We start from the raw sequence: 14,912 nt of genomic DNA on the forward strand, positions 1-14,912 counted from the left end.
GCATTTGTAACAAACTTTGTGTACTCTGAAGATGCTAGATATAATACCAGCGAAATATTGTATTCGCTTTTAAGTTAATAAATAGTTATTTTCTTATCTGTGTTCGATTCAATACCTTTTAAATCCAATTCAACATTTGAGATAATGCAATTTTGAAACTAAATTAAATAATGAAATAAAGATAAATGAAAATTGGTAATTGCTAAGCTGGAAAAAAAAAAAAAAAAAAAACTCCGCCTATATTAAAACGTTGCAATGAAGAGTTATTAATATGGAATTATTTCCATCGGATGCATTTTGAATTTTAGTAAAATATTTGATACAGTATCCGACAGACGAACACTGGATAAATGATTGATTAGTGCTATGGAGTGAGTAATATTAATATTACGAGTAGACAACTGAGATGAGGTTATTAGCGACATGCTTTTTTCGATCAGTTGCATGTGTTGTCTGTTTGGTAGGCGTTTCAGAGAAGCCTCTGTAAAAGTTCAGCGTCCATTAAAAAAATAAAATAAAATTTTATTTTATTTTTATATAAAATTAAATAAAAAATTAATATTTTTACTCATTTGGTTGAAAGATACATTATATTCAAATAATTACATGATGCCATAAGATGCAAAAATAATTTCAACAAATATTTTATGTGATACACACAAAAAATCAATGCATTCGAAATGCTTGGAGGTGCCTGTTCTTGGAGGCAACCTGTTTAACTTCTCAGTGACTGTCATATATGGAATATTTTTTATGAATTTTCATGAGAAAAACGTTCTTCTCTTTGTCCCATTTTCATTTTCTGTTACTAAAAGATCATTTACTCGTGTTTTTTTTTTTTTTTTTTTTAATCCGTTATAATATAGTGCCAAAAATATTACAGCAAACTGGTGCAATTCAGCAAACGAGTCCCTTTGTAATATATAAATAAAGAAATTCTGAAAAAGAACATTATATAATAAACATTGGAAAATCAATAATAATGAAAGTTTTTTTCTTTTCATGTGATATCTTAAAATACCTTTCTTTCTTCACTTCCCCTTAAAAATAAATAAAACAATATCTTAGACAATTTATTTTGTTAAAAGTTTTCTATTTTTGGAAATCTTTGGAATGCTTTATGAGATGCATTTATCATTTTTAATAGGGCACATTTCATTTCTTGGAAGTTTTAAATATTTTAAAATTTGTTATGAAAAAAACAAAACAAAACTATATGCTTTTGAAAAGTTTGCCGAGTGTATGTTTTATTATTTATGATGGTCATTATTATTAAAGCAGTCGTTAGAAATTCTGCATTGCGTACTTTGAATACCGAAAGAGAAAATATACATTTTTTGCCATTCTAAATAAATTCATTTTCGTCATGAAATTCCATTTTTATGAACTCCTTTACCTGCTAATTAAGTACCAAGTGGAATATTTTTGTTTCAAGACTCACAACAGTAATAACTCGTCAATTCATTAGACTCCGTGCGTTGTTATGGTAACGTGCACGAGGAGAATGATAAGAAACTATAATATGGCCGCTCGGAAGTGTTGCTATTTTAATTCTTCATTTCAAGAATATTTTTATAATTCAACTGACAATTTTTAAATAGTTTTAAAAATCTTTTATCAGTTTGCCGTTTTGTCCTGTTTTTATTTTAATGTATTTTTGTTTTTTACTTACGAATCAATAAAAGTTATCATCCTTTAAAATAACCATAAGTAAACTACACGGCTTGGAAAAAAGTTAATGCACACCCACATGGGCAAGGTGCCATGAAACAAGTCACGTGCTTATAGCCCGTATAAATGGGAGAAATGTGATGTTCCCAAGTCAGTGCAACTGTTTTTTTTTTTTTTTTTTTTTTTTGGTGAAATGGCTGAAAGAATGGAACTGACCGAGTTTGAGAGAGGCGTTTTGTGATAGGATGCTTATCTATTTGGCAAATTGTTGACAAATCGAGCCATCCTTGGTCAACAGTTAGTGATATCATATGGAGATGGAAACCCAGGAAGTCATCTGCAAGTGCTAGATGCAGTGTATGACTCACTACACTCACCGAACATGACTGTAGGGTGCTACGAAGGATAATATGTAAAAACGGCTTTCGTCGGCCGACACGTTGAGTTCCAGGCATCGACTGGAACACGAATCTACACTTGACTGTCCACCACAGAGTCCGGATCGCAACCCTATTGAACATCTGTGGGATGAACTGGAGCATAGGTGAGGGCAAGGGGGACGTTCGCCGCACAACAGTCCAGGACCTCATTACATGCGTACAGAAAGAATAGGCCACGCTTTTTTGGAAATATGGAGCATACTTTCCACGCTTGTGGAAAATTGGTCCCATAGGATTGCTGCAGTTATCGCAACGAAAGGAAGTCCTACATTTTATTAAGGTGGGCGCCATGGCTGTTTATTCTTCACACTGTGGTGTCAGTTGGTTTCTTTCCAAGCAGTATAGAGTGCAGTCGGTTAGCATTTTTATATATGTTGAAATCTGATCACAGTATATAAGAAAGTAACCCTATAATTTCTATAAAACTTTTCACAATGTTTCCTCTGGGCAGTTAATGGGAATATTTATTGCACCTATCTGTTGGATATATTATTTTATAACAGCCTTTGTGAGGAAAAAATGCAATAATGAGTTATTTTTATAACTATCGCTATTATAATTTTCGTTCACAATGGTTTATACGTTCTTCCCGAAACTGTCTTTGGAAATATTTTGCCAAATCATCATCATTTGTCACGTTGCGTCCTTGCTTTGTCGTAATGCTGTCAGGAGACATTAATTCAAGAATTAGATGCAAATAACCAATCAACACGTACAATAAAGTTACATCACTGATGAGCTCTGAGTCCTTATGACTCAGTAGAATATTTTTGCTAAGAAATGCGCAAATAAAAATTCAAATTTCATAAGAAAAAGAATGTAACACTTCGAGGTTCCAGTTTATTTATTTATTACTTCCCACTTCCTTTAATAAATAGAAAAATTATTGGTAATTAAAAGTATAATTAAATTTATGATTAAATTTGAATGTTTTAAGTGATATAAAACTTTATTTAATTATGAACAGAATTTTCATATTTATTTTGAAATAATAAAGGATAAGAGATGCGAGTGTCTGTGTGTATAATACGCCCACAGATACGAGACCCTTCGACACTTCTGCGCATGTCAAAAGAAGGAGAATCCATTCCGATAATAGGGTAATCAATCCGTATTATGGGATGAGTGTTTATTATTGCACGTCGGAAAATTATTATTATTATTATTATTATTATTATTCCTGATACCTCCAAGGAGTCCGAAGACTCATCGTGGGAGGACATCTACAATTCTCTCTACACCTAACCTCTACTACGAATCATCTCCATCAACGCCATCTACCGCCCACTTCCAACACCACCACAACTAGTAATTTTTGTCTGTAAATTGCGTGTGTTCTGATGGGCCGATTTGTATGTATGCGGGATGAAAAACCCGAGTTTCCGGGAGAAAAAACCCTGCTACCTCCATATGAGATCGGCTAACTCACCTTCGATTGAAATCGACCAGATAAAGATTCCTCCCGTCGCGACGAGAATCGAACTTAGGCCTATTCCAATCGAAGGGCGCAATGTACCGTCGTTCTTCCAATTGCGCTACGGAGGCGCTTTAACTTCTCTTTTATGATCATTATAGTTTTTAAAGAGGTAACTATTTTGCTTGTACAACAGTTGGAATATTTTACGTATAAAGCACGTGATTTCGCGTGTTGGTGACCAATTCGTACATCGCCTTATTTTTTTCTCTCCTTCAACATGAATTGACTCTTCTTGGCAGTCTTCCAACGACAGCTCTCGCTTATGTGGTCGGACTATAAATGTGAAAAGGTGTGCGACTGTCATAATAAACAGTGCAAGTAACGCTTGTAAAGCGAAAAGGTTGTGGTTATTAACCAAGATATGAGGCCAGTTTATATCTCGTCGTCGCATTCTCCACCTTGTTCTCTTTTGTATAAACAAAGGGGGGAACCCAGTTCTCCTGCGAAGAAACCGCGCAACATTCTGTGTCTCAAATTTCACCAGAAACAAATCAGAAGAATCTTGTCCAATATGGATACCAAATTGCACCGGTCCTAATTTTTTTTTTTTTTAATTGTTCTTATAGTTTGTGCTCCTGAGTTGACTCTCATTTTGTGTTGCCTTTTTACGCTCCTATTCCACTGGTATTTCTCTTTAAGCTTGTATCAGTCCATATTCCACCTGTTCCTAAGAAGGACGACCAAATTACCGTTAGATCATTGTTCAACCGCCTTCGCTTCAGTTATTTCTAAAATTACGGAGAAAACCATGAAAAGTCATCCCATTTCACCTGCCTTTAGACAAGTGAAATATGGGAAAGTTGGGAGAAACTCAAGTGGTTTGCTCTTAACATTCCGAAGACATTTGATCAAGATTTGGTATAAAGGCTCCTTAAGTAGGTACACACCATACAATGGGTCTTTTGCAACTGGTGGTGGAAGATTTTCAGGATCAACACTGACTACTATGATTACTGTGATACTGCATTCTGATTTCCTCTTTTAAATGAATAAAACTTTCTGAATATATCATCTCTATACCCTTAAATACTCGTATTTCTTTCCAAAACTATTCCTCATTGAGGATCTAGAACTTTGTCAACTTCGATGTCAGAACTCCATCCTGTCTTATTTCTCGAAAGAAGAAGAAGAAACCCCCCCCCCCCTTCTTCCAGTCTTATACACCCTCTGTCCAAAAAAGAAACCGAACTTTTCGAAAATAGAAGAAACTAGTGGCGCCACCTGTTGTATCTTTTTGTTGTCAAAAGCGGCAACCTTCACTAGTGTTGTTTCATTAGAAGCCGAGTTATAGTGCCAAGAGTGATAGTGTGTTTTGACGAACGGTCGGAAAATGAGTTTCAAACAGAGCTGAGATTGACTTTTGTGTTAAACTTGGTTAAAGTTTTACCGAAACGCATCAAATGCATCAAAAAGCATACGGTGATGAATGCTTATCCCGTACTCATTACGAGTGTTTTAAGCGATTTCAAAGTGGTCGTGAGACGCTTGAGGACAACGAAAAGCCGGGCCGTCCAAAAACTGAACTGAGCGAAGTTAACATCCAAAAAGTGCGTGATTTCATCAAAGAAAACCCGAAATCATCCGTGAGATTGATTGAAGATGAATTTGAGATTCCAAAATCAACTGTGCACAACATTTTGATGGAGAGTTTGGGCCTTCGTAAATTGAATTCGCGTTTTGTTCCCTCACAAGTTGACCGACGACCAAAAAATGTATCAAATTGAACACTGCAAGGATCATTAAAACCGCTCGTAAGGACTCAAACTTCCTTGAAACGATCGTTACTGGTGATGACGAAATGTGGTGTTTTGAGTAAGAGCTAGAAACAGTGTCAGAGTGCTGAGTGGAGACCACCAGAAGAGCGGGCATCCGAAAAAAGTCGCTTGGAGAAGTCAAAACTAAAGACAATGCTGATTTGTTTCTACGATTCTAAGGCCATTATCCACAAAGAATTCGTTCCGCCTGGCCAAACGGTCAATGGTGAGTTTTATCTCGAAGTTTTGAAGCGATTGATGGCGAGAATTCGTCACGTACGACATGAATATCGTGACGAACCGACCCGTTCGTCAAAACACACTGTCACTGTTGGCACCATAATCGGCTTCTGATGAAACAAATGTCATAAACAGTTGACACAACCCTAATTTAGGTTGCCGCTATCGACAACAAAAAGCTACAACAAGTAGCGCCACTAGTTTCTTCTATTTTCGAAAAGTTCGGTTTCTTTTTGGACAGAGGGTGTATATTGCAAATAAATATCACCTCCTAGCATCCAATAAATTATTTTCCCTTTCTCTTTCGCGCAAGACGTTACTTCACTTCTGAAGGGCTATTGCTCCATACAAATTACAGTCTACACATCCACAGAATGCTGTTCTTACATCTGGAGGGGAGACTACTAAGAGTGCCCTGAATTTCTTGAATGAGTACAGAAGAGAGAATTTCCGTTGACGGCTCTTGTGACGTCTTTCATTGATTCAATGCATTCTGTAATCACAAATACACTGGTGTCCGAAACCTATGAAGACTATTTCTGAAGATCATAACAGCAAATTCAAACGCATCAGCTTGTGGCGGTTTCTTTAACAGATGATTTCAAGTATGAAAGAGGGCACACGTTTCAAATTTTCGAATCGTGCACGAATGGGTCATGTGGTAGCACTCAACAGGATAAAAGGCAAATGGCTGTGCTAAGCAAATTGTGTTTGAACGAATAAAGCTGCAAGCTTGGATGTCTTGTAATGTCCCAAAGAAATCATCTAGATGATTTAATCTAAATGATTAATCTAGATGATTTGGGGAAAAATTATTGGAAAGTTGAAGAAGGCCGCAGAATTACTGATATTGCCAGAGAGTTTGCAATCTCAGATAGCGTTGTATCCAAGATCTGGGCAGCTTTTCAAACCAATGGAATGTGTACCAGAGGTTTACTAAATGTTGGAAGTTTTATTCCCCCCCCCCCATACACGCACACACTTGGTTAGACTATAATAAATTTAGTTTAATCCTTTATCCAAGTGTAAGTAAAAAAAAACAAAAAAAACCTTCAAACATCTTTCTATAATCCAGAGTAATTTAATAATATATAACTTTTGGCAACTCGTATAGGTAAATATGACTTCTCCATTATTTCCACCTTAGTATCACCACCTCTGGGTCTGGTCGAAACCGGCATACTAGACATCGTTGATTCTGCTTGGGGTAGGTTTTGGTCTGTCTCTGAGTAGAGGCACCGCTGAGATTATGGCTCTGTCTGGTGGTGGGGTAAGCCTGCCACTGGGTAGAGCCAATGCTGAGAAGTTCTTGGTGATGGGGTGAGCCTGTCACTGAGTGGAACAAAGCTGAGTTGGACGATCTTTCGGGATCGTCTGATTTTTAGAGAGGTCTTTACTTAAATACACCTCAATAAATATCGAAACCGGTCTGGGTAGTAGCCCTTCCCTTAATGCATATCATTATACATGTCTGCAAGGAGATGTGTTTTGTATTATGGGAGATACTAAGACAAGTGATGAGAGCTTGGTCCACCTTTACCACGAGTTGTCTCAGTCCTGAAGATACTTCAGGCGCACACTTTGTTTGCTTGCACTTGGATAAAGGATTAAACTTAATTTATTATAATGTTTACTAAGAGATCGCCCTCGCTCTACCACGGAGCATGGAAACAGATTTTTGGTTATAACAGCAAAACGTCATCGATGATCACGACAGGTCAACTCGCAAGTCGCCTCCATTCAAGCACGGGTACTCGGATATCTCAGCAAACTGCGTCAATACGTCTGCGACAAATAGGCCTATACGCCCGAAGGTCTCTAGTCTGCGTTGTCCACAGCTCATCGTGGAGCACGCTTTCAGTGGTGTATTCATAAAAATTGGACAAGACACCAATAGGCTAATGTACGCTTTACAGAAGAGAGTCGTTTTAGTCTTTTCTCCGATTCTAGACGACACTTGATCTGGTGAAAGTGGTACTGCTTATCATCGGAAGAATGTTCTTCGAAGGGATAGATACGGCAGTGTCATGGGTCTAGGGTCATGGTGTGGGGAGGCATTATACTTAATGGACGCACCGAGCTACAAGTGCTGATAAAAGGGACTAATAAACGATATTGCAACGAAATTCTTCAATGTCATGTTCAATTGTTCCGTGGTGCTGTAGACGAAGAATTCATTTTTATGGATGACAGTGCCACACCACATCGTATACTACTAGTGGAGATACTTCTGGAGACCGAGGATATTAATCGAATCGAGTGGCCAGCATGCTCCCTAGATCTCAACCCCATGAAAGATGTTTGGGATACAATAGGGAGATGCATTGCTTGAAATTCCCCCTCCACAAAACAAACTCCTGAATCACTTGGTACTAAGCATGGTACGATGTTGTGAGCGCTGCATCCCAATACGGAAGTGGACACATTCCGTAATGAAATCTTTCTCCGCATAGTTTTCTGTAAGCACTGCACATTAATTCCATAACTATGTCCTTAGGAAATTTGTAACTGTTGCCAAAAACGAATTTAATTTATACTAATTGTATAAATTAATTTAATTTATACTAATTTAATTTAACTTATACTAATTGTACAACACATTTAGTGTGTAACGGAATTTATTAGTATGCTGGCAATAAATTTATGTCCACATTTGACTGTAGTCATTAACTTTTTTTCATATTCAGGTAATAATGTAGTTCGTCCTTAGCTTTTGGACAACAGTGTACGTTCAGTTCGATTTGTACACAGATTGCACCTATATATTTTGTACTGATATATTCGTGGCTGTTGTTTGCCGTTAATATATCCCACGTAAACATAGTTTTTGCGAATTAAAAATCAGCGGTTTTCTGTGGGAAGAGGCAAGGCCCGCTGTACAAAGTTCTCTGAACTAGCACAGATTTTTATGACCATATTTCATTTAAATAAAAATACCTTTCATTTATGCTGTGGCCTAAATTTGAAGTAATATCCTTGCAAAGATACTTTATTGATCTGCTATAAGGAGAACGTACCATTGGAGAAGGGACAGTGAAGATTAACCTAAACAACTGGTTAGAAGGTGTCCTAAGCACTTGAGATTACCTAGTATTATTTTAATATGTTTTTATAGTTATCAATACTGTCAGTATTAATTATGCAAGAGTAGGGTGTGTATAGTTGAATAGTGTGTCAGACTAGATGGTGATACTATATATTTATCTCTAAGCCTATAAGTGCAATTAGGACAGTGAGTATTACCGAGACAGAATAATTAATGTATTTCAGGATGTGAACATCAATTTCATTTTATTGATTTTTATTTAATCTTTCCCTGACCTAGATTTAAGTTATCATAATTTACTTCTTTTGAAATAGTATTTTAAATCATTACGTTTAAGAAAATGCAATTCATTTTCTCAGGAGGAAACTAAACATTTGCAGTGTCGATTAAAAATGTAATTAATACGAAAAGATATTGGGAAATCCGAGGCGCGCAATAGCTTGTTTGTAAGCCTATTAGATTTGTTTTCTAGCTGCAGATCTAAATTTAGATCTGCATTTATGTAGATCTAAATCTAAAACAGCTGGCGATTTATGTAATGCACAGTCCGTTTCGAATTTTGTTGACGCCTTTAAAAAGGCTACTTCAGTATAAATAAGAACAATAATTTACTTATAGATATTATACAAAATATTATATAAGATTTTCAGATTAATTATTACTCCAATTTATAAAGCTTGGTCACTCGTTTTAGCCTTTCGCATTATTTCAAATTGTCTCGCTAATACACACACAATAAAACGAAGAAAAATTATATTCAAAATTTCAAAGAACATTTCTGAAGTTCATTACAGAATCATTTCACTTTTGGCATATGCTTTACATGTAAAAAAATTTTTTTTAAATGTATTATATGAAACTTGCCAGACTCAAAATAAGATCTCGTGGAATTATTATATAATTATTATATAGCAGCTGCACTATGCAATGGCCATCTCCTACCATTACGTAATAATATAAACTGTAAAAAAAAAAAGCACATAATTAAAAAACGATCGTGTATATAAATTGGTGTTCCCATTGCGAGAATTCTCCAACCTGGATAACCTGGATGCTGCTGTTAGAATACACGCTGTTTGTCGCCAGTGCCATTCAAGGTTCACTAGCAAGCATTCAAACATACAAAGAGAGAGAGAGGGGGGGGGGGGCTAGCTACAGGTAAGCTTTGTAGGACAAGGTTAACTCTGTACGTTCCGCTTCACTCATCACTTATTCTGAACGGGCAGATCCTGTTTTTAACTTCAAAATACTTGACAATGAAAATATATATATATACATTTCACACCAGATTAATATGTACTAAGCTGCTACTAGTTCTGTTTGGGTATGAAGTTTGAAATAAATTTACTATTTCAACATAAGATTACTTATTTTTCCAACTATGTGACCGATCACTTCCTATATCAGAGTATTGAGAGTATTGGAATAATAGGTATTAATACCTGTGCAATCATTAAATAAGTTTAAAGCATCCGACATGGCAAGTATTAAAAGCATTTACCTAAAAAGACCCACAATATTAAAGACATTATCGCATTTAAAGAAAATGATTTTTTAAAGCAACCGAAATGAGATAAAAATTTCTATTGCTGTATTTATACAACAAATTAAATGCAAGAAGAAAAAAATCCACGTAATGAATAAAACAAATAATCAGGTGAGGTTTATTCCCTTAATCGCGGTGAATATTGATCAGTATTATCATATTATTATTATTTACACGGCATACATGTACAATTTTACATATATGCCTGGTGGTGGTTTTTCCCTTCAGCCGTTTCCGACCGTAGGTGACCTACAAGGTCACCTACGGTCGGTCTTAATTTTCCCCAAACTGTTCCTGGTGAGATTTTTACAGGATAGTTCGCCATTGCTTCTCTCCCCCACCCTTCAATTTTCATGACTGTAATCCGTGTGTATTCACGGGACCGATTTGCCTGTTCTGACGGACAACCCTCCACCCCCGTATGAGACCGGCTAACTCACCTTTAGTCGAAAGAGACCAGATAAAGGTTCCTCACATCACTGACGGGAATCGAACCCAGGTTTTTCCGACCAAAGGACTTCGTCTGTACTGACTGAGCTACGGAGTCCCACATGTACATCTGTACAGTATTTATCATAACTCATTCATTGAAAAAGCACTCACGATCTGTTCTAGTCATCCATTGTACTCATTCCCTTGTTTAATCACATATATATAATAAGGATACCAAGTAATTTTATAAACTTGTTTTTTTTACTCCCTCTCCCAAGTAAGCAAAACATTTAAGTTTGCGCCTGAACGTAGTTCAAGTCTAAAGGTGGTGCAACACCAGGACAACTCGGTGTAAAGGTGGGTAAAGATCTGATCACTATTCTTAGTATTTCCCATAATGTAAAACACATCTCACTAAGATGTATACTGTTATACATTATGGTTGTGTGTGTGTGGGGGGGGGGGGGTCACTACCCAGACCTTATGAATAAGTAAAGCCTTCTCTAAAAATTCGGACGATCCCTAGGCCACTCAATTGTGGGCGAAAGACCGTCCATCTCAGCGTTGGCTCCACTCAGTGATGACCTTCCGCCCACTGAGCAGAACCGTTCATATTCTGAAGAAAAGCATTCACCGACAAAGTCCCTCACCAGGCCGTGCCGGAGAACACTTTCCCTGGAGATTCAAAAGGCAAAAACCTTAAGAGAGCGAACTTATAATGGTCCTCGCCGGTTTCAACCTTTATTGAGGTCTCATCAGTGGGAGCCAGGCTAAAAATACCAAGATTTTAGTAATACAGAGCTTGCCTTGACTTGCACTACTTTGAGGGTCAGCTAGACTTCCAATACGTGCAGGCGCAAACTTGACTTGTTTGTCTGTTTGCTTACTTGGGAAATGGAGTAAAACCAGGTTCAAAATAGCTTGGTATCTTCAACATTTATTATACCCAAGGTAAAATACTTTTTACATTTATATCTCATCCAGACATTTTTATTTAATAAGGTTAAAACACCTTATGGTAACTTGTTCTGGTAAAATACTTATAAGCTCTGTATTACTAAAATCTTGGTATTTCTAGCCTGGCTCCCACTGATGAGACCTCGATAGGGGTCGGAACTGGTGGGGGCTGGCTTTGAGAGGCTCTGCTTGGGGATAGGTTTTTGCCTGTCTCTGAGTAGCGCCACTGCTGAGATTATGGCTCTAGCTGGTGGTGGGGTGAGCCTGCCACTGGGTAGAGCCAACGCTGAGAAGTTCTTCTCGGTGACGGGGTGAGCTTGTCACTGAGTGGAACAACGCTGAGTTGGACGGTCTTTCGGCCACTATGCAGTGGTCTAGGGATCGTCCTAATTGTTCGAGGTCTTTACTTAAATACACCTCAATAAAGGTCGAAACCGGTTGGGGGCTATTATGAGTTCGCTCTCTTAAGGTTTTTGCCTTAAGGGAGCAATTTGATTCTCCAGAGAAAGTGTTTTCCGGCACGGCCCGGTGAGGGACTTTGTCGGTTAATGCTTTTCTTCGGAATATGAGCGGTTCTGCTCGGTGGTGGTGGTGGGTGGAAGGCCATCACTGAGTGGAGCCAACGCTGAGATGGACGGTCTTTCGCCCACAATTGAGTGGCCTAGGGATCGTCCGAATTTTTAGAGACGGCTTTACTTATTCATGAGGTCGAAACCGGTCTGGGTAGTGGCCTTTAATACATAGCATCATACATCTCCTCAAGGAGATGGGCTGTGTATTAAGGGTAAATATTAAGAATAGTGATCAGAGCTTTTACTACTTTTACCATGAGTTGCCTTGGTCTTGCACTACTTTGAGGGTCAGCTAGACTTCCAATACGTGCAGTGCAAACTTGACTTGTTTGTCTGTTTGCTGACTTGGGAAATGGAGTAAAACCAGGTTTAAAATAGCTTGGTATCTTTAACACACACACATATATATATAAAATAATTAAACATTCCTCTTTTAGTTATATTAGAGACATTTTAATAATATCAAAATTTATTAATTAAAACACGAAATTGAGTGAAATTCCACTTTCCACACATTCAGTTGCACAATTTCAGCGCCCTCTCACGTTTTTCGTGCCTAGTTACACAAGGTGATGTGACGTCATTTCACGTGTATCGTTTTACTAGACAAAAATGAAATTTCCGGCGTGCTTTTTTTTTTTCTTTCTTTAATTTGCATTTTTACCCGTATACTTTGTTAACTAAATTAATGCAGGAAGCATTAGTTATTGAAGAAGCTGCGTGCAATTTAATTGGTTAACAGCTCAAACAGGAAATGCGTTTATAAACGTAAAGAAAAAAAATAATAACAAAAAAAAGTGTCTTGTTAATTGCAGAAGACGCTATTAAACAACATTTTTCTTTTATTCAATGTCGCGTGGAAAGTTATGTTTGTATGTATTTTAACGTAGGTAAAAAAAAAAGAAAAAAAAAGTGTTTTGATCTGTAGTATGAGAATGATAAAACAGATTTCTTTGTTGTCGAAATAAAAGGCACGTTTAAAAAAGATGAGAGACATATCGTCCAAGTCGTCATAAAGAAGATCCAAGTGATTATGCATTCAGAAGTGCTCGTTTATCCCAGACAATATCAGATCTCGTTAATGGTAGGTTGTTTCTAAAGGGCGTTCACCAACTATGCATGTCTGATCAACGTCTTGTAGAACTAGTTTTCTAAAGACTGACTCTTATATCCTGCCATTAGACATATTTGTCCACGAGCTCGCGCGCTATTTCTAAACTGACGTAATCTCACAAACTAGAACTTTTTATTCCTTACTACTCGCCTGTACTAAGAACGTGGTTTTTATTTAAATAAGCTGTCTATAGTTTAGAGGTCAAGGGCTCGATGGTGTTTCACTAAGGTGTGCATGTGTAGAAATTAGTTTATTTATTAGTATTGTTATGCGATAAAATTACAGTATTTGATTTAGAATTAGTCGATATTAGTATTCTCGAATTTTAAAGTTGGCTTTTTCGATTAATATTCAAAATTTAAAAACTGTTCTCATCTGTTTTATTTTAAAGGGATGAGTAATATTTCTTGGAAGGTTAGTCCCCTTTTTAAATTCAATTTCTACTTAATAAAAAAAAAAAAAAAAAAAAAAAAGACAGGCAGGGCTGCATCTTAGAAATTATAGTAATTTTCATGGTTGGCAGTTTAAGGGATTTTGTTTACATACTTTTCTGGTGAATTATTTACAATTGGAGTGGACGGGCTTAGAATTGTATATGTGGATTAATCAACCACCTCCACGTTAAATTTAATAATTAAGTTTAATAATTAAACTGCAACCGAGTTATGCAGTGACGCACCCAGAAAAATTAAAATAGGAGAAGACAGTGTTGATGCATGACCAGGGTGACTACATAATAGCTGTAATATATGTATTATGTAGTAGTATGTCCAATGGGGGTTTATAGTTATAACCCACTTGGACTGCGACCGGTGTTACGGACTAGAATGACGAAGTTTGGCTCCTTGCCAATTAAGGCAAGCTAAAAAGCTAACAGTTACAAGGGAACTGGGATAGTTTAATAATAAACAGTATATTATTTATCTCTTTTGTTTTCAATAAAAAAATAAAATAAAACAACAACGCCTATCTCCATTCTCGGGTCGTAAGTGGCTCATCGGGGGGGGGGGGGGTGTCGTGCTCATCCTTACTGTTGGGTACGAAAGGGGATCAAATAATCAAAATAAATATTATTAGAAATTATTTAAAATAAAAAAATATAAATATATTTATAAATATTATTATCGTCTGTTTTTAGAGCTCTTTTAATGTGGGGTCGTATGTGAAAATCGTTATTCAACTATTACAGCGTACCTAATAATCCATGTACGTTGGAATGTTAACCATCTTATCCCACTCTTCCTCAGCACGTTCTGTTATCAGTCGTGCATTCTGTGTCCTTTCGTTGTCCTTGTGGATTTATCAAGGTGCGCATATTTACATCCTATCTTGTCGTAATGAATTCTCGTGTATTTTTGACTTTTTCATATTATTAGCTTATCTCGTGTAGTTTCTTAGAGCTTTTCCTTCCGGGTTTACAGAATTCTCTCTTTTTATTTATTTATTTATTTATTATTTTTTTATGGTGGTGCTGCCAGTGGCGGCTGGTGACAATAGAAACAGGTGGGGCCAGGGGCCAAAAACAACTTATTTTTTTATATTTATATAGTGGGTTCTATTATTGATTTATAGTTATTATTTCTATTACAATAATGTTTAGTCAGAATCCACTGATGCATTGAGCTATTCATTTTTTAAAATTGTTAGGACGTAACATATACGG

At 36.7% G+C, this 14,912-nt stretch overlaps 1 protein-coding gene across 1 annotated transcript in view; it reads right to left on the reverse strand.

Moving 5' to 3' along the window:
* Positions 1-761: 761 nt before the first annotated feature.
* The window catches only part of LOC150109579 (uncharacterized), a 114,136-nt gene continuing 99,985 nt past the window's right edge, over positions 762-14,912 (reverse strand). Inside the window, exon 3 of the mRNA XM_090402690.1 lies at positions 762-938. Coding sequence (XP_090258816.1) covers positions 762-938 — 177 coding nt within the window. The remainder of the gene's footprint in view (positions 939-14,912) is intronic.

This window comes from Typopeltis vanoorti, chromosome 2, assembly GCF_054136105.1.
Source record: "Typopeltis vanoorti isolate ZY-2024b chromosome 2, IOZ_Tvanoo_1.0, whole genome shotgun sequence".
In the NCBI taxonomy this organism is placed as follows: domain Eukaryota; kingdom Metazoa; phylum Arthropoda; class Arachnida; order Uropygi; family Thelyphonidae; genus Typopeltis; species Typopeltis vanoorti.